Consider the following 18,686-nt stretch of genomic DNA (forward strand, 5'->3'; position numbering starts at 1 on the left):
AAAAACAAATGAAACAGAAAAACAGTGGAAAATGGAAGCAAAAACTTTCAATCAACAAAGCAAATGCTAAATAAAATCCCACAACCTTAGGAAATATAAGAAAAATGGAACATGTTGCAAAAACTGTATAAAACTCTGGTCCACAAAACCGAAGCCCTCCAGGCCACTAGGGGGAGTCTGGAGTAGCTAATATTACCTCCATAAATATGGTGCTGTTTTATAATGTTGTAAAAAAACTGTCTGTTTGAAAAAGACATAAAATATGACACTGCTTTTCTTTCTTCCTCCATCTTTCTTCTGGACTTTAATGATGTGCGGATCAATACTGAAATATTGATACTTCCAGATGGCTGCCTTTGTGGCACTTCCATTTTGCCAAAAGTTTGCAGAGTTTTATTCATCTTGTTATTTTTGCTATTTTCTTCTATCTTCTGCGATTGCAGTATTTTTTATTTGCAGCATTTTTCTGCAGAAATTGATTTTTATTGTGTTTGTTTGCGGAGCACTTTGACATTTTCTGCATGTTTCCACCTGTACATGTTTTGTTAATTAGCCCAACTTAAATGGAAACCATAAAAGATTTTTTTTTTTAAATTAAAAAATTGTAACATGTCGATTAATCTCAACTGATCTGCTTGATTATTATGCCTCTTGTGATGTCATCAACCGAAACACTGAGAACAGGATTAGGTTATTTTAGGTCATTTTTGGGTAAAAACTCTGCATCATAGTGAAAAATCCACATTTCATTAACCAGTTATGTTTTTATTATGGGTGTAATTTGTGTGAAAATCTTGGTTTCATCTTACAGTCTTTCCTTTAGATATTTGTGCTTCAGTTTGATGCAGATGCAAGCAGACTTGTTTATTACTAAAGTGCTACTTTCCTAATTAGCTAAAGCACATCTGCCAAGTCATTGCTGAAAAATATTTCCTATAAATCACCTCAATCAGCAGGACTTTAATCTTTCTCCTTCAGCAAGAAAACTAGAAGATAAATCACCTGGAAAGGAGCAAGAAAACAGAGGAAGAAAATGATTTATTAACAGTAAATTTTCTCTTCCTGCCACCAGACGACTTCAGTGCATCCACTGAATTTTCCCACCATTGATTCTCGGGGAAAAGTTGAACAAATGTAATTTTAAACCAGCCATGTTGGTCAGTCTGAGGAGAAGGAATCGTTTTGCTACAGGCGGAGTATTGATCACATCCAGCTGCAGCTCTGGGGACTGCTGCTAAAAACGAACAGCAAATAATTAAATCCACAATGTAACAGAAAGTAAAACCTGGATGATCAAGTTAATCCAGAGTATTTCTGACTCTTTGTGCAGAAGAATGGGCCTATTAAATTGATTCAGGCTTGTTGCACAGTGCAGATCTGATTAACCAGGCTTCATTTCTCATTAAACGATTAAATATTGATGGATGGATGGATTAGATTTCTCCAGATTTACATTTTGTTCAGAGTTGGGAGTTATTCCTGATTGTTCATTTAAAAGTGGGTTTACACTGGTGTGTTTTAAACAACCAATACAGCAAGTTCATCCTAAATACTTCAGAATATCTTCCAGAAATTAATCTGTTTACCTCATACAACCCAAACAAAATGTGAAACTGTTTCAATCCAGTTACAGTTGGTGGCTTTACATCATGTTATAATGTTTTCCCTCATCACAAACATTCCTGCTTTGATTCTTTCATGCATGTTTCAGAAATCCTTAATCTCCATGGCAACCATTCAAGCTGTTCAAAACGCCTGGGTGGACCTAGCCCCGCCTTTGAGAAGGGCTAGGTCCATCAGCTCCTTCAGACTAGCCAGCAGCAATTAGCAAACACCTGGTGGAGCTGAGCTCATGATAGGAGCTTCTTCTCAGAGCAACGCTGGTAAAAAGGTTATGAAAGGGTTAATAGAGGAGCCGTGTAGTGATGACTTCCTGAAGGCGGAGTTTCAGGAAGAGCAGGAGTTTTTAAAGAGACAGTGACCCAATTTCAAAGCGTTAAATAGGAAGTCAAATTTCTATATATAATCCATATATATAGTATTTTTATAACTCAAGGTAACATAGTTACTTGACTATGGGCCTGGAAAATACATAAAACTACACCTTTAATATTTTTCAGTACACAAAAAATGACTGAACAATCCCAAAATATACATGTGATCACATTAATGTTTTTTATTGATCTTAATTTATCAGACTCAATGGGGGGCCTTTACGCGTTTCTGCCCTGGGTCGCGTTATTTTCTTATCCCCCCCTGCTGTAGTGCTGCTTCGTCAAACAATGCTGAGTTTTCAACCCACGGGACGGGACGTGACGTGAATGCGCTCGGATCGCCCCGGGCTGGGCTGGGCCTGGTTACTCCACCCGGACACACTCCGAACCCCGCAGAAAGGAAGCGGAGTTCGGCTGCGGAGCCGCGGATGTTGACGGGAGGAAATGCTGCGGAGCTCCGACCTCACCAGGGATCCACACCAGCAGCTGGCGGCTTAAAGTGAACCGGTGGCGGGCTTGTTGTTGACCATCCGTCGGAATGTTCCGGAGCTGAGGCGGCTGATGAAGATGGCTTCGGTTCGGATGGCCGCTGAAGTTGGAACGGGACTTTGGAGAAGTCTTCAGCGTTTTCGGGGCGGTTTCGCAGCTTTGCGTCCGGTTTCAGTTCTTCACGAGGTAAAAACAAAACATGGATGTTCGTTTCCAGCGCAGGTTTCATGTGTTCTGAAGTAACGTGAAGCGGGTTTGTTGTTCGGATGTTTCCTGGTTTCCTGCTCTAAACTCGGATGTTATGAGATAAACTATTCATATTCCTTTAATGTTTTTATTTTATTTTAGATTTTGTCCCGTTACAACAAACAAACATCGATGTGTTTTAATTACCTTGGATGCAATCAACACAAACGGGATAAGTCAGAAGTAGTAGGGAAAACACAGGGTTTAAAAACAAACAAAGACGATCTGAAAAGTGTGGTGTGCACTTTTTCCAACCCCAAGAGCATTCTTAGAAAATAGTAGCTGCTTATAAATTACAAACATGTGCAAAACTTTGTAAATGTTTCACAAATGTCAAAGAAACACAATTTTGTGTTTGTGGCGTTTCATTAAATAAGAAACAAATAAAATCACAAGTGAATAAGTTTGTTCAACGGATAAGAACTAGTTCCTGGGATGACTTCCTGTCTTCTTCTTCTTCGTAGTTTCTGTCAGTAGTAACATCCGGTTGTTGATCATGTGACTCTTGTGATGCAAAAGAAAACAAACCAAAAGAAGCTGCAGTGTGGCAGACCTTTCACTACCTGTCTTCTCCGATATTTTGCTCAAAGTATTTTTGCTACATTAAACAGTTAAAGAAAAGCATCCACACAGCATGATGCTGCCTCCACCATGTTCCACTATCAGAATGGTGTGTTCAGGGTGACGTGGAGAATCGATTTACCTAAACTCAGCCAACTATATATATAAGCTAAAAAGTTCACTTTTGGTGAACTTTTACTTACACAAAGAAGGTCTTTGTTAGACATTGACTCCTGAAGACAAAAAGTTTATGCCTTTTTCACTTTACTTGTTTTTATCCACCCATTTTCTTACACCCTTGTCCCTAGTGGGGTCGGGAGGTGCTGGTTACTTGTTTTTAATTTGACAATATTATATATATTTTGTTCCACTTCCCATTTACGCTCTACTTTGTGTTTTGGTATATTTAATCAAATCTCAATAAGAGACGTTGAAGTTTGTGTTTGTAACGTGACAAAGTATGGAAAATACAAACTTAGCCCTGTTGCGTTAAACAATTAATCACACAATAAATTAAAACAAGCTCAATAATTTCCATTTGCATGATTTATCGTTTCTCTCTTTCTTCCACCAGCTGGATGATAAAGCCTTCAGTGCTTCGATCTCAGCTGGCCTCTTATTTTGAAGGACCATTTTGTTTACAGAGACTTTATAATTCATTTTATTTGTTGTTTCTGTTGTTTTGTTTATTTATTTTGGATATTTAAAATGTCTTCCAGTTCCAGTGTTAAATGTTCATTAGAGTTTAAAGTTTATCGATCTTTGAGAAAGTGTTTTTGCATTATTATGCCATGAAAATGGACTCAAATTAACAACATTATATTTTATCGCAGTTACTTCTGGGATAATTTATCATCCAGCTAAATTTGTCATAACAACATTCCTCTCTGTACTTCAGGTTTAGGTGTCACTGAATCTTTATTTTTATCATATTTTCTGTCTGTGTCGCATCATTAAGTAAACGGTATCATTCATCACGTCCATCTCCAGCTCTCGCTGAAGTGTAGCGAATGACTTTCTGCACCGAACCCTTCAGAGCCGGAGAGTAATGCTGCTGCAGATATTACCGTCTCAGCACCAAACCGTATGTAGATTATTTCACTGCTGTTCAGTTTTAATATGTTTTTCTGGGAACTGCAGAAGTCAGCTGAGCTGCAGGATCCTGAAAGCTGCACCACTGAGATAAATGCAATATAGTTTGTCTATTGAGGGATATTTATATCAGGTCTGCAGGACTGACAGTCACTATGACTCACCGCCTTGTGCAACAATGACTAAGATGAGCTCTGCGCTCAGATTGGTTCTTACACAAAACTAGAAATGCTCTGAACCTGGGAGGCTGGATATGAATTTATCTGCTGAAGCCTGCAGATCTTCCGGATCGCAAATGGACTGAATTATTATTCTAATGAGAAGGGAAGCTACATTAAACAGCAGGTTGCTGGAAAAACCTTTTACTAGACCAGGAGTCGTGCTGAGCGATCAGATTTCAGAGTCCACAGAACACAAGACCAAGTTTTCCGACATGATTAAAGGCGAGCTGCACAGATCTGACATCAGCCGACCTGGGAGCTGATCACTGAGAGATAGAGGAAAGGTCAGAGGTCACTGGAGGGATGGAGACTTTATGAATCCCTGCTTCAAGCTAGAAGAGACTATTATTTATTATTTCAAAGCAGAGATGCAACGATCTCTCCTGAAGTTTGGTCGATTCAGATTATTTTTCTGGAGACGATGAAGCAAAAAGAAGAGACAAAATGTGAATGCATAATGTAATTCTGCCAATAAATGCACCAACGTTCACATTCTGAAACATTTGTCAGATCTTATTAAACTACAAAGAAGTATGAAAAACTAGATTTTTCAGTATTTGATGTGCCAAATTATAATATCGTCCCAGTTCTGATCTCTGACTGCTAGATTGGTGCATTTCTAGTTTAAAGGTGTGCAAACTTGTAACCAGGTCCTGCTCCCTTTGTAATTTGCATAGTTTTCCACAAACAGACTAGTTTGTTTTGTTGTTAAATTATAAATGTCACATTAAAGATTTATCACAGTTAAAAAAAATTCTTCATGCTTTAAAAGTTAAGCTTTTAAAGCTTAAAGAACATTTTTCACTGTTTGTGTAATTTTACACCTTTGCCCTTTCATGTTTCTGAACTCCTGATTGCACATCATAAAAAATCAACTGGCATAAAAAATCTTCACATGTTTTAGCAAAATGACGTTAAATTTGTGACTTTTGAGCATTCTTATTATTTGTCTCCGTATTTCAACAAATTTATGGATAATATTAAGAAAACATAAAAAGCATTTCAGCTTTTCCATTACAATTGTGTGCAAAACGTTGTTGATATTCCGCTAATCTTTCTAATGTTTCACAGTTGCATCGTTTCCATTAAGTAAAAATGCAAATAAATTCACACATGAATAAGTTTGTTTATGCCAAAAGTAATTTTAAAAATGCTGTGACGTTTTCCTCCTACCACTTCCTGTCGTCTTCTTCTTTGTGGTTTTCGCCAGTAGTAACATCCTGTTCTTGATCATGTGACTCGTATGATGTGAAAAAGTGTTTCCAATGTAGTTTTATGAAATATACTAATTTTGATGCAAATTGTCATGTTTGCATTAAGCAAATTTATTTTCGTAATTCCTGTTTGCGCAATTTTATGGTGAATTGAAGCATAAATTTCTGCATCCATGGTGCAAAATGTAGCGTTGTAGCAGGTCCTTCCCCCAGCACCTGTTAGATAACCTTCACTACTCCCAACAAACTCAATAATTATTTACATCCCTGCTGATATTTTTAGTCTTTTCACTTCCAGTCTGTTGTTTTTTATGCACATGTTCACACACACATCTTGTATTATATTTTTCCTTTTAAATTGCCTTACTTGCACATTTCTTTTAATCTGAGTTGTAACAGTTGTAAATTTCCTCTTACTATATCATCTCTTGTTCTTATTTTTCAGTTTTTATGTTTTGTCTTTTTGCTGGAAAGCCCGAATTTCCCCTGCTTAAGGACATTTCTGTTCTATTTAAGAGCAGAAAATGGAAGAGATGGAACGGAGGGAGAAATTTGTGAGGAGGCTTTTACTGGCTGCTGACAAAAAATGTCACAGTTGGCGATTTTAAAAAATACATTTTTTTGCCAGTTGACCTTCAGCCATAGGAGACGCTCTGTGTCAGCGGATTTCTGTTCGTTCACCAGAGAAATGTTCAGCTCTGAATCGCTGAGGCTGCTGGTGAGGAGAAAGAAGTTATTTGGTAATTTGTTGAAATGATGATGTTAACTTTTGACTTCCATCTCTGCAGCCAGACTTTGTTCTCCAGGCTTTCTGAGGAAGTCCTAATGCTGTTTAACCGATGGATTATAGATTGGTGAATATAAAGTTTTAAAGTTTGACTCGAGCTGTTGATGTTTGTGTCACACCCAGAGTTTCCTGTTTGAGTGGCTGTGTGATAATAACTGCCAGTTAAAGCCTGCTTGGATGAAGTCAGAACCAGGATTATGATGGGATGTTTCACTGACACTGACTGCTTTCATAATTTCATAAATATAATTTTCAGCCGTTGTTTAGATCTGGATTTACGGCGTCTGGCTTCTTGTGGTGCAGAATTATGATGCGTGTCTAACATAAAAGTCAGATAAAATGCGGCATAATCATTCGGACTGCAGACGCTTTGAAAATGATCAGATATGATTTAGTTCCACATGTAGAAGAGACACAAACCTCAACATGTGTGGGGTGAGAAGATCGGATTTGGATTCCTGTGAACACAGCTTTACGATGTTTACACACCTCATACTCTGGCAGCTCAGCTTGATTTTGGACCAAAGTTGCAGCATTTGTTACATTTTCAGCTGCTATGATTCTCTTTCACAATTTGAGAGTCCTGTTCCCCTCCTCACCTGTGGGGGCGCTGCACAAAGAACCACTGAAGAAAATAACATAAAAACCTCTGAAGAAGACACTGAGCTCAACTTCCTTCTTTACAAAATGTAAACAAAAATGAAGTGGCATCAAATTTTAGCGATTGTGAGATTTCTTTCTTGTGTTGGTAAAATATTTCTCCGGCTAGCGCTAGGCTAGCGCCTTTGTTTTTGTTGTATTTACCCAGAATGCCCTGAGCTACAATCCACTACCTGCTTTTGGCGCAGTCTGTCTGACGTTCACATATGCATTCAAACCGAACCAGAGTTCACTTCAACTGAACTGAAATATACTGTAGGTCCGTAGGCGAACCAGAGTTCAATTAGCATTCACACCTCCACAACAAACCGGATTTTCTAGTCAAACATACTGGAGTTGGATTGAAGTGGACTGGAGTTGGATTGAAGTGGACTGGAGTTGGATCAAAGCGGACTGGAGTTGGATCAAAGCGGACTGAACGGGGCTGGTGTGATTGATGCAGCTTTAGTTCTTGGTTCTCCTGCCTTGTGACTGTATCGCTCTCCATCCTGCAGCCACATTCTGCACGCTGCATCCTGCTCTGATCGTTTTTATAACTGAATTGGGTCATTAAATTGGAAAGAGAAGAAGAAAAAAATGACCAAGAGCAAATAACTTTCATTATGGGGCTATAATGGCTGTTCTCAATCACATCGCTGACAGGAGCTAAGTTGGTTTCTCCTGATGACAGATTTATGCTTCGCTCCAGTCTTCAGTCTGTCTCTGCTTGTGTGAGTTAGCAGGCTGTTATTAGGCTCCAGTCGAGCCGCTCTGCCCTCGCTGTGACGGTACGAAGCCTGTGGCTCCAAGTGGGAGCAGATTCCTTCAGGACGTCTCCAAGCAGCCGACCACAACTCAGCTGTGACACTGCAAAAAAAGTATTTATGTTCTAGTTTCTAGTGCAAATATCTTGGTTCACTTGAAATACAAGAAGACTAACTCAATGTAATTGATTAGTTTTTGTTTTAAATATCTGAAATACAGCTAAACTGGTGTTGTGACCTTTCCTGTTCTATTTACAGTTTCCTCTCCACACTATTGTTTTTTATTTGTAAGCAGTTATGAGGCACAGCGGTGAAACGTTAAACTGCTGCTGCGCCATAATAATCTCAAAACAACAATATTATTGTTTATCGCAATAATTTCTGGGACAATTTATCGTCGAGCTAAATTTGTTTTCCTGACAGTAGGTCTCTGCCTACAACCCCCAGAATGCTGTGCAGTTCTGGATCAGAGTTCAGTGAAATTATTTAATATTCTATCAGATGTATTGTCTGCATATATTGTTATTGATTTTGTTGAATCAATCAGGAATTATTGACTTAAAACAAGCCCTCATTTCTTCCTGAAATAGGAGCAAGTTAGTTTTGTCTTATTTTAAGTGTACTAAGATATTTTCACTAGAAACTATCAAAGATTCTTGGTGAGATTTTGTGTTTTTGCAGTGCACTGTGGTAGGAAGTCGTGTCCTGCCTGTGGAGGGAGATTATCTCTGTGCTCCCCCTCTCTCCTCTTTTCCTGGTGGTGTTGCATACAGATGACTGGCTGTTGGGGTAAACTTGCCATCAGCGGAGTGCTGCGTTAAGCAGCAGCTGGGAGAAATCATTTTATAATGAGGGGCAGATGTTGCTCCGCCATGTTTGTGGAAGTCCGTCACCTCACGTTCGGCTGTTTGCATGTTTCTGATGACTGGGCTCTGCAGTCAGGAAGCCGGAGTGTGTTTGAATTTGGAGTGTCATGCAGTGCAGGAGTTTGTGTCTCTGTTGTGTGTGGAAAGAAACACAGAAAGTGGCTCCGCCCACCGAGCGCCTCACAGGTGGAGGAATGTAAAGCAGCAGCTGAGCAATTAATATTTAAAAATAAAGAGCATCTCACCAAACAGGCTTAATATGACGTATCTGTAACAGTTTTTAGTTAAGATGAACAATATAGAGGCATCATTTTTAACACAATTTTGGACTGACATCAATATCTGATATGAATATTGTAGGACTGCAACTACTCAATTATGCTATCATTTACTCAGTTAATCGGATAAAAGATAGCAAGGTAGATAGATAGGTAAATAAATAAGCAATTAGCTAGTTAGTTATCTGACTAGTTATGTATCTAACTAGATAGGTAGCTATTTAACTAGCTTGCTATCTACCAAGCTAGCAAGATAACTAGCACATCTAATTAACTAGTCAAATAACTAACTAGCTTTCTAGCTAGTTAAAAAACTTGTTAGAAAGCTATGTAGCTTATCTAGCTTCATAGATAAGCTACATCCTTATCTAGATAGACAAGCAAATATATAGTTAGATATCACGCTAGTTATCTAGATAGCTAGCTAAGTAAATAGATAACTGTCTAGCTAGTTATCTAACAATGTGGATATATATATTTTTCCATTTACTTCAAGTGCAGCAGAGCCATCTTGTTTCCAAAGTTAATGACAAATGTTTCAGATAATTTGGGATTCCTCCATAGAACAAGACATTTTCTTCTTTCATAAATCAGCCCACACACAGACCAATCTTTAGCTGTTCACACTTTTGCCTCAGCAGATTTATTAACCTGAAGAAATGGATTTCCCCAGCTTGTGTTTTCATTTCCATATCTGACCCTAGCTGGCCTTCGTAGTTATTGGCCCAGCAAATGGGACCAAACAAATCACCAGGGCTGGAACACCAGTAAGCTTTAGCATTCAGAAATCCAATTCCTCTTAAAGGAGCGATACTACTAACATTTTTAAACGTCCTGCCCCATAAGGTCTTCTGTTGTTGCTACATTTCGGTGGCAACCCAGAAGAACCTGTGATTAGAGCGCAGCGCGTTGGAACCGCCGGTAATGGTAGAAAACCAGAAGCATAGTCGTGGAAGTGTGCTGCTATTCATCACCCGGCTCTCAGGATTATCCGTCACAACAGCCACCGTCTGTAGATTTACAATGGGCACACAGCATATGCACAGAGCCTGGAGGCAGAATTGACTGAATTGACTCTGAATTGTGATAAATCACAAACACAAAGTTCTTCACATTAAAGAAGTCAAAGAGCCTCACAAGACCTTTGATGATTAGTTTCAGATCTGGCGTTTTCTTGTTAACAGGAAACCAGGAATCTCAGACAGAAGTGTTTCCTAGTGTTTCTACAACCTGTGATTGCATGAAATCTGCACACTGGGTGGGAGCATAAGGGTTTGTTATTCTGGGAGACAAATTGTAATGTCTAATATCTCTTGTCTGCATTAATGGACAGCAGGGTCATTTATTTCTACAGCACTCTCTTTCTCTGTCCTTTCTCACTGCTCTGACTCAAACAATACAAAGCCTTTCAGCAACCTGTTCCCCTCCTCGTCTGTGGGGGCGCTGCACCAAGAACCACTGAAGGAAACAACAAAAAAACCAATGAATAAGAAACAGAGCACAACTTCCTTCTTCACTAAATGTAAACAAAGATGGAGTAGCATCAAATTTGACCAGTTGTAGGATTTAACTTTTATCTTTGGTAAAAGATTATGAGCCATTTCTCTCGCTAGTTTAAGCTAGCAAGTTTGCTTTGGTTGTATTTACCCAGAATGCCTTGCGCTATACTCTACTTCCTGCTTTTACAGTGGTCTCCGGTCTGCTCGGTGTTCACATATGCATTCAAATCACACCAGAGTTCATTTCAACCGAACCCAGACCGAAGTTTGTAGTTGGACCAGTTTGCTTCTTTGGTCCGCATTTAGGAAATAGACATATGAAATTAACAACAACCATATTTATCATTTTTAATCTGTTATTCAAGTTATTCAGCCATCAGATTGGAGCAAAGTGCTTTTATTGTTTCAGGTAACCCTGACTGTGGATGCTAGCATTAGCACTGTGGGCACCTGTGCTATTGTGATTTCAGGCTAGAGTAGCTTTGCTAACAGGCTAACTCCTTTAGCATAACTTGAACACATCAGACTTTTCCAGCATCACGGATCGCTTTTTGAAGCAGAAATTAACGTCCTGTGGGCCAAGAGCAGCAGCTTCGTCATCCAAAGCTGTTAGCACACCTGTGCATCATATTTACAGTCGCACTAGAAACACAGAAATAGAAAGGTTCCTGTTCAAGATCTTTGTGTGTAAAAAAAGAAAAAAGATTGATTAATTGTGTTTCAAATTTACATAATTAATTAATCAAAATTTTAAAACATAAATTTTAACTCCTAACTGCTGTTTTCTGGTTCCAGCAACAGATGCTCTTAAACCAAAGCTTCTCTCTCTCTCACACACACACACACACACACACTCGTCCGTCTCCTCACCAGCGGAGTGGAAAGGGCAGCGTACCCCGCCTCTGCTCAGTCCCTTTGCTTCACAGACGGCTCCATTGGTCGACTTTAACGATGTATCGATGGAGCAGAGAGAGAGCCAGGCTATCAGGTGAAGAACAAGATGCAGAGGAACTATATTAGTGTTGAATTCATGTAGATTTTAAAATAATTTAAGGCGTAATATCATGATTATTATCAAAAAATGATGGCAGTTTAACAGTGTTTGAGTATTGTGCTAGTTTGCTGACATAAATTCATGCGTTTTGGGTAGATCCAGATATTTGAGTCGGGTCAAACGGAGAGCAGAAGTGGATGGATCTGAACTGACAGGGCAACGCTGAGTGAATACCAAGCGCAGGATGAAGAGGCTACAATCTCTGTCTGCCTGCTCCTTATCGATGCTCTGATCATTATCAGCGGCGTAGGAAACTCCTGAGGGTCCGCTCTCACTGAGCCACAGCCTGGCATCCATCAGAACCCACAGAGGACCTGAAATTAATTAACAGGAAGGCGATGAGTCAGTCAGACAGACTGCACCAACACCTGGTCCGATTCCTGCGGCAGGAGAACCAGAGTCCGGAGCTGAATATCAGAGTTTCCAGGACGGAAAAGCTGAGGGAAAACTGGCAGAAGCAGCTTGTTGGCGCTGACCTTCTGTTTACTCTTCATCGGTTTAGCAAAGGACGACTGTTTGGTTACACCAAGAACAAACTCCTGCCTTCATTCAAGGGGCAGCGTCATTAATCTACTTTAATGAGCTTTACATCATGCTACAGAAAACACTCCTGGAGAGTTGTCTTGTTCTCCTTTAATCTCCATGGCAACCATTCAGCCGAGCAAAACGCCCGGGTGGACTTGGCCCCGCCTTCGACTCTCAGCTCCTCCCCACTCAGCTCCTTCAGACTAGCCAGCAGCGATTAGCCAACACCTGGTGGAACTGCACATCTCAGAGCAACGCTGGTAAAAATGTGTTAAAGGGTTAATAGAGGAGCCATGTTGGGATGACTTCCTGAAGGCGGAGTTTGAGAAAGAGCAGGAGCTTTAAAGAGACAGAGACCCAATTTAATTGTGTTAAATTAGGAAGTAAAGTTTCTTTTAAGACATATTTGATACATATATTTTTATAACAACTGAAGGTAACATAGTTACTTGATTGTGCTATAAAATTAAACCATGTGCCTGGAAAACATCCAATACTGTCCCTTTAACATTCCCATTTCTTTCTGTTTAGGTTCATCCCAGACATCCATCACTGAGAAACTGTCCGGCTTTCTTCTCCAGTACTCCCTCTAGTGGTAAATATCTCTCACTGCATTCACATGATTATTATTACAGTGGCTTGCTAGCTGCCGTGATGCAACCACAAACTGCAGAGTGTTTTATTGGGATCTGCATGAAGCAGCTAAAGACATCGTTATACCGACAGGCTTTAACTAGGCTGCTACTTTTCATCTCAGTTTTTATATTCATGGATGAAGAGCAGAGAGAGAAGAAGGAAGTTCAAACATCTCTTCCATCCATCATGATGGGCAAGGATCATGCAGTTTCACACCACTTTGTCTTAATATTTAACATAAATTAACAGAAAAATACACTGAAGGCGAAACATGAGACGGTTCGCTGCAGTTTGTGGATTTCTATTTTTTCCTTTTCTAGCTCCTGATGTGAATTTAAGCATCATTTCCTCTCTCTCTGCTGCAGACGTGTCTCTGAAGCACAAACATGGCCGCCTGGTTCTGGAGGTGCCGTTGCCGTCCAGGAAGGAGAAGTGCCTGTTCTTCCTGCGGCCCATGCTGATGACAGTGGGAGACCTGATCGGCGATCTGCAGAGAGAGGACTCCGGAGCCGCGGCCTCCCTTCTCTCTGCAGGTGAGACGAGGTCTGAGGCCCGCCCGGCATCGGCCCGGACCGCCACAGCAGGTTCAGAGCAGCAGCAGCACAGACCAGTTGGACAGGAAGAGTTTTGGATTTAAGGAGAAATTCCTCGGATGTCAGAAGAACAGGAAGTTAAACGTTCTGGATGTTTCAGCACTTCACCCTACAAAAAAACACAAAATCTTACCAAGTATTTTTAGTCTAGTTTTTGGCAGGGCAATAAATCAACGACATTTATTGACGTATTATCCATCACAAAAAATAATTTCACTGAACTGTGATCCAGAATCACACAGCATTCTGGGAGATGTAGGCAGAGGAAAAGCTGTAGCCGCTCAACCTCTCACTGCTAGCTAAGCTACGTTGGTGGAATCAACTAACTCACTCACTCTTTGGTTACCTAGCAACTCACTCACTCTTTGGTTACCTAGCAACAACCTGCTGGGTAACTGGAACACCAGCAGTTTAACGTTTCATTAATGTTAAACTGCTTAAAAATACAAATCAATGTTGATAAAACTGTGGATAAAACAGGAAATATCAGCATCAATTTGGCTGTATTTCAGACATTATCAACAAAAACTAATCAATAATTATTGATATTGACTGATATGAAGTGCTTATGTCCTGATATGTTCTTCAGCCATAGTGTCCAAACCCTGGTGCAAATATCTTAGTTCACTTGAAAGACAAACCTAATTTAACTCTTAAGCAACATATTGACTAGTTCAATGTCAATAAATCCTTTAATATTTATCAAAACTACAAGTTTATTTCATTTATAGCAAGATATTTTCCCATGCTACTAACGAATCTACCAGTGGAATAAAACCTTTTTATTAATATTAAGGAATTATTAAGTTAAAACAAGCTCATGTGTTTTGCTGAAAAGCTTCGTTTCAGTTCTTCACTTAGACAAAACTAACTTACTAGTAACTTTCAGCTCAATGTAGAAGTTTGTTAGTAATTATTTTAGTTTTGATTAAAGTTATTAGATCCACTGGCAGATAAATTCACTTAAAGCAGTCGACCAGTGGAACTAGTACTTTTTGATCATTATTAAGGAATTATTTATTTAAAACTTCATTTTTCTGAAAAGTTACTTTTAACTAAGTTATCTAAAGATAAACAAAAGTAGACTAAAAATACTTGGTAAGATTTTGTGTTTTTTCAGTGTTTAATCTGCTGTTACTGATTGAAGTAACAATATTTTGCCGCTCAGCAGTCAGTTAACAAAGTTAATCTTTTTTTCTTGCGTTTAATTTAATTTCAGCGGCTCGGTTTTTGTGTTTTAAACGTTTAAATCTGAGTCGTTGCTCTTCCAGACGGGCAACGTGTTGCCAACACGACGCTGTTGGACGCACTGCTGGAGACAGACTTCCAGCTCGTCATCAACAATCACGTTTACAACGTCAGCGCACCTGAGAAAGGTAACAACACTTCCTCTATGGCAGGCAAACTTAACATATAATCTGCTTAATCTGACAAAAAGATCATTTTGACTCGACACAACTACATTTTGACCACCGTGAATGGTAAATTAAGATATCCGCACCTACATTCTAATAATTGAAGATATTTTACATTTTATGGTTCAAGATTCCTTTCAAGAAATCTCAAAAGAAGTCACTGGATTCATCATTTAGAGTAATAATTACAATGACATAATTACAATTTAAGATATCTTGAGCGCAATTATGTCTCATCGACATTACATTTTTATATATCTGAATTAAAACTGAGCTGTCCAAATATTTGCCTGCAAAATTTTGGAGTACAAGAACAAAAGAACAAAAAAGACAAGTGTACAAAGCTGAAAATGGAGCATTGTGAAAATATTTTAAAATTTTCTTTTAATTTTTAATTTTTTTATTTGAAAGTTACATAAATCTGTGACATTTTGACAAGACAGAATACTAATTCAGGATTTTGTCTTTCTGATTAGTCATAATGTTAATACAAGAACTCATAAATAGAAAAACTCTCTAATTAAGGATATCTCTAATAATTGTGGAGATATCTGGAATTAACTTCCAGATAAGTTCAAAACTAGATATTTAGTTTTGCCCAGTAATTATTTGCTTTCAAGGCAAACAAAGTCTCCAAATAAAAAATATATTTAATTAGAATTATGACAACAGTTGGAACAAAAAATTAGATATCTAAAATTTACTTTAGGACTAGTCATAATTTAATTGCTGATATTTGAAATATTTGTTTCAGACAAAGTGAATTTAAACCTTTATGCAACTTAATGGTAAATAGACATAATTTATCCAAGTCAGATTAGAGATTTATTTATAGTCATGAGCCAATATCAGATATCTGGTCAAACTGATTTTATGTTAAAACAGCCTGCCATACATGTGTGACTCCATGTTGTAAATCGTTCCTTGTGGTTGCAGTGATCACCTCCAGTGAGCATGCCAGAGACATGGAGGACTTGAAGCACGTGGTGCATCTCCTGCATGCAGCGCTGCACCTGCCTGAACACCACCTGCTGCAGGAGCGCCATCTGCTGGAGAGGATGGACAACATCAAGCAGGAGCTGTCGCCTCTGGAGCAGGTGACACCTGAGCGCTGGGTGGGCTGGTCAGACGGGGCTCCAGGTGTCTACGAAAAGCATCAGCCTCACTCTGAAAACAGTCACTAAAACTCTGCTGGGCATAAAAAGAAGAAATACACTTTCCTCTCTTCTGATATCTGAGTTTTAGTATCGGCAGACATCGATCCGATGCAGAGAAACATTGCTAACTTGACTTAAAATGTTTCTTTTTTTAAAACGCAGACATAAATATACTGAATTACAATGTATTTAATAACTCTGCACAAATACAGCACACTTAATACACAAATAGCTTCACAAACTTGGTCAAACGTATAAAAACAACTTTAATTTGTTCCGTCAGTCAGCATAATTATAACTGCCCATTTAAAATTAATAATAAAGAAACTGAAACTGACAATAACAACAGGTTGACCAACATGTAAAAATAAACCTTCTTAATGATTGATTAGTTTGTAAATATCTGAAATTTTGCCAGACTGGTGTTGAAACCTTTCCTGTTTTATCCAGTTTTCTCTCCGCAGCAGAAAAACCTTAAACTGCTGCTGCGCCCAGCAGGTTGTTGCTAGGTAACCGAGGTTTGGGGGGAACTTGAAACTGCTTCTTTCCCAGCAGGTTGTTGCTAGGTAACCAAAGTCTGAGAAAACAGGTAATCTCATAACTAGTAACATTTTAATTATGGATCGGGAGCATTATCACGATACCCGATTTAAAATTTTTTTCAATATTGGAACTGATGCAGATATTATCGGATCGGTTCATTTCTCATAAAAACAGATTAAAATATTCCTAATTTAACTTCCATAACAGCACAGGCCGGGTTTGTGAGCAGCCTGGAGATAATTCATTTTAATTTTCCGTGTCTTGTTGCGTTGTTTCTTCCAGACGAAGTCCGAACTGAGCCGGACGGCGGAGTTTCGCACCTCCAGGACTCTCTGGACCGGCATGGCGCTGCTGTCTGTGCAGGGCGGCGCCCTGGGCTGGCTCACCTGGTGGGTGTATTCATGGGACGTCATGGAGCCCGTCACGTACTTCATCACCTACGCCACCAGCATGGGCGCCTTCGCCTACTACATCCTCACCAAGCAGGCAAGACTCACAGATTTGACACTTCAGGAGTTTAATGTTTGTGTCTGGAAATAAAATGGATTTCTTTCAAGCTTAGCTTGTGAAGCTCAGCAGGAAAACTAATAATAATTTCTGTTATGTTGCCCAACAATTAGTTTTAATCAGAGGTGGGTAAACCTCTGCTAATTTTTCATTTAGCGCTTTAGTTGCTAACTTGCTAATGTTTAGCGTACTTTGCTTCCCCCTAAATTAATTTGTCCAGATATGTTATAAACTGCTAATTTATTTGGTTGTTTATACAGCTAGCTAGAAGTAGCTAGCTGTACATAGTCATGGTCTTATTTTGAAGGGGGGATTCTGTACCCAGAATGCATCACTGTAGATCGTAGTCGTGCAATAAACAGTTGAGTAAAAGCTGCACATGTTGTCTAATCATGAATTTCCTCCTGTTGAGATCAAATTCTTGTTCTCTTGTCTTTGCTATTTTGAAGAGTTCCTAAGAAGGACAAATTCAGTTTTTCCAAACATTGTGTGTAATTTTATGCTACAACAATAAAATATGTATGTAGAATTGCTATATAAACTTACTTACTTGGGGGGCGACTGTGGCTGTATGGTAGAGTAGTCGTCTTGCGATCGGAAGGTTGTAGGTTCGATTCCAGCTTCCTCCTGCCACACGTCGATGTGCCTCTGGGCAAGGCACTTAACCCCGAATTGCCTACCGATCTGCGTATCGGTGTATAAATGTGTGAGTGCGACTGGGTGAATGTGACTCTAGTGTAAAGCACTTTGAGTGGTCAAAATGCCTGGAAAAGCGCCATATAAGTTCAGACCATTTTCCATTTTACTAAAAACTGATTTTTCTTAGTGGTTTTATTGAATTATCAGTCATTATGTTTGTGATTTAGTAAAAAGACTCATTTCTGTGGAGGATTTCTCCAGAATTGAGCCGGTCTGAACTGAATCATCTGTTTTTTATCTCTCCGTCAGGATTACGTGTATCCAGACGCTAAGGACAGACAGTTTCTACGTTACTTTTATAAAGGCGCCAAGAAGAAGCAGTTCAACGTGGAAAAATACAACAAACTGAAGGATGAACTCGAACAGGTGACTCGGTTATTATACTTAAGACTAACTATTTCTGAATTTAAGAGCCACAGTCACAGTTAAATGTTGTGATATGCTTTCAGGTGGAAGAGGACTTGAGACGTCTGAAATATCCCAACCAGCTTCAGCTTCCGCTGGAACAGATCCAGGCGAAGCCGTGAGAGACGCCGGGCTGGACGGACTGTCAGAGACAAATGTTTGTTTTGATGATGATGATGCCATATTTTTACCTTAAAATCTATAAATCTGCATTCTTAATGTTGATGCCATATTGTACCCCCAACAAATTCACAAACATTGATAATTAAAGTTTGCATTTCAAACATTTTCAGGTTGTGTATTTTTATGTCCTTGTTAGCAGCATTTTTAATAAATGCTCAGCATTTCTCTTTTTTTATCAATTATTTTTTATTGTAGAGTTTTCATAAAATTAATTCTTCATTCTTCTAATATTCCAACTTTATTTTGGTAATATTAACTTTATTCTCTGATTATTACAACTTTATTCTCATTTTATTGAGACATTTTGCTGGTGATATAA

General features: G+C 39.0%; 1 protein-coding gene across 1 annotated transcript; it reads left to right on the forward strand.

Moving 5' to 3' along the window:
• Nucleotides 1-2,318: 2,318 nt before the first annotated feature.
• On the forward strand, nt 2,319-18,472 carry LOC114145270 (mitochondrial calcium uniporter dominant negative subunit beta). The gene is made up of 8 exons (XM_028018748.1): nt 2,319-2,669; nt 12,761-12,824; nt 13,231-13,398; nt 14,730-14,834; nt 15,810-15,970; nt 16,856-17,059; nt 18,029-18,145; nt 18,229-18,472. Exons 1-8 carry the CDS (start codon nt 2,556-2,558, stop codon nt 18,304-18,306), a joined length of 1,011 nt encoding a protein of 336 aa, XP_027874549.1. The 5' UTR covers nt 2,319-2,555; the 3' UTR covers nt 18,307-18,472.
• The last annotated feature ends 214 nt before the right edge of the window (nt 18,473-18,686 follow it).

The sequence above is a fragment of the Xiphophorus couchianus genome, chromosome 5 (genome assembly GCF_001444195.1).
Source record: "Xiphophorus couchianus chromosome 5, X_couchianus-1.0, whole genome shotgun sequence".
NCBI lineage: Eukaryota > Metazoa > Chordata > Actinopteri > Cyprinodontiformes > Poeciliidae > Xiphophorus > Xiphophorus couchianus.

Bases quoted from the DNA above. Each gene is read 5' to 3' on its own strand.
- LOC114145270 (XM_028018748.1), top strand. From the start codon at position 2,556: ATGAAGATGGCTTCGGTTCGGATGGCCGCTGAAGTTGGAACGGGACTT. The intron at 13,399-14,729 runs GTGAGACGAGGT...TTGCTCTTCCAG, and splicing joins GGCCTCCCTTCTCTCTGCAG to ACGGGCAACGTGTTGCCAAC. The intron at 17,060-18,028 runs GCAAGACTCACA...TCTCTCCGTCAG, and splicing joins ACTACATCCTCACCAAGCAG to GATTACGTGTATCCAGACGC.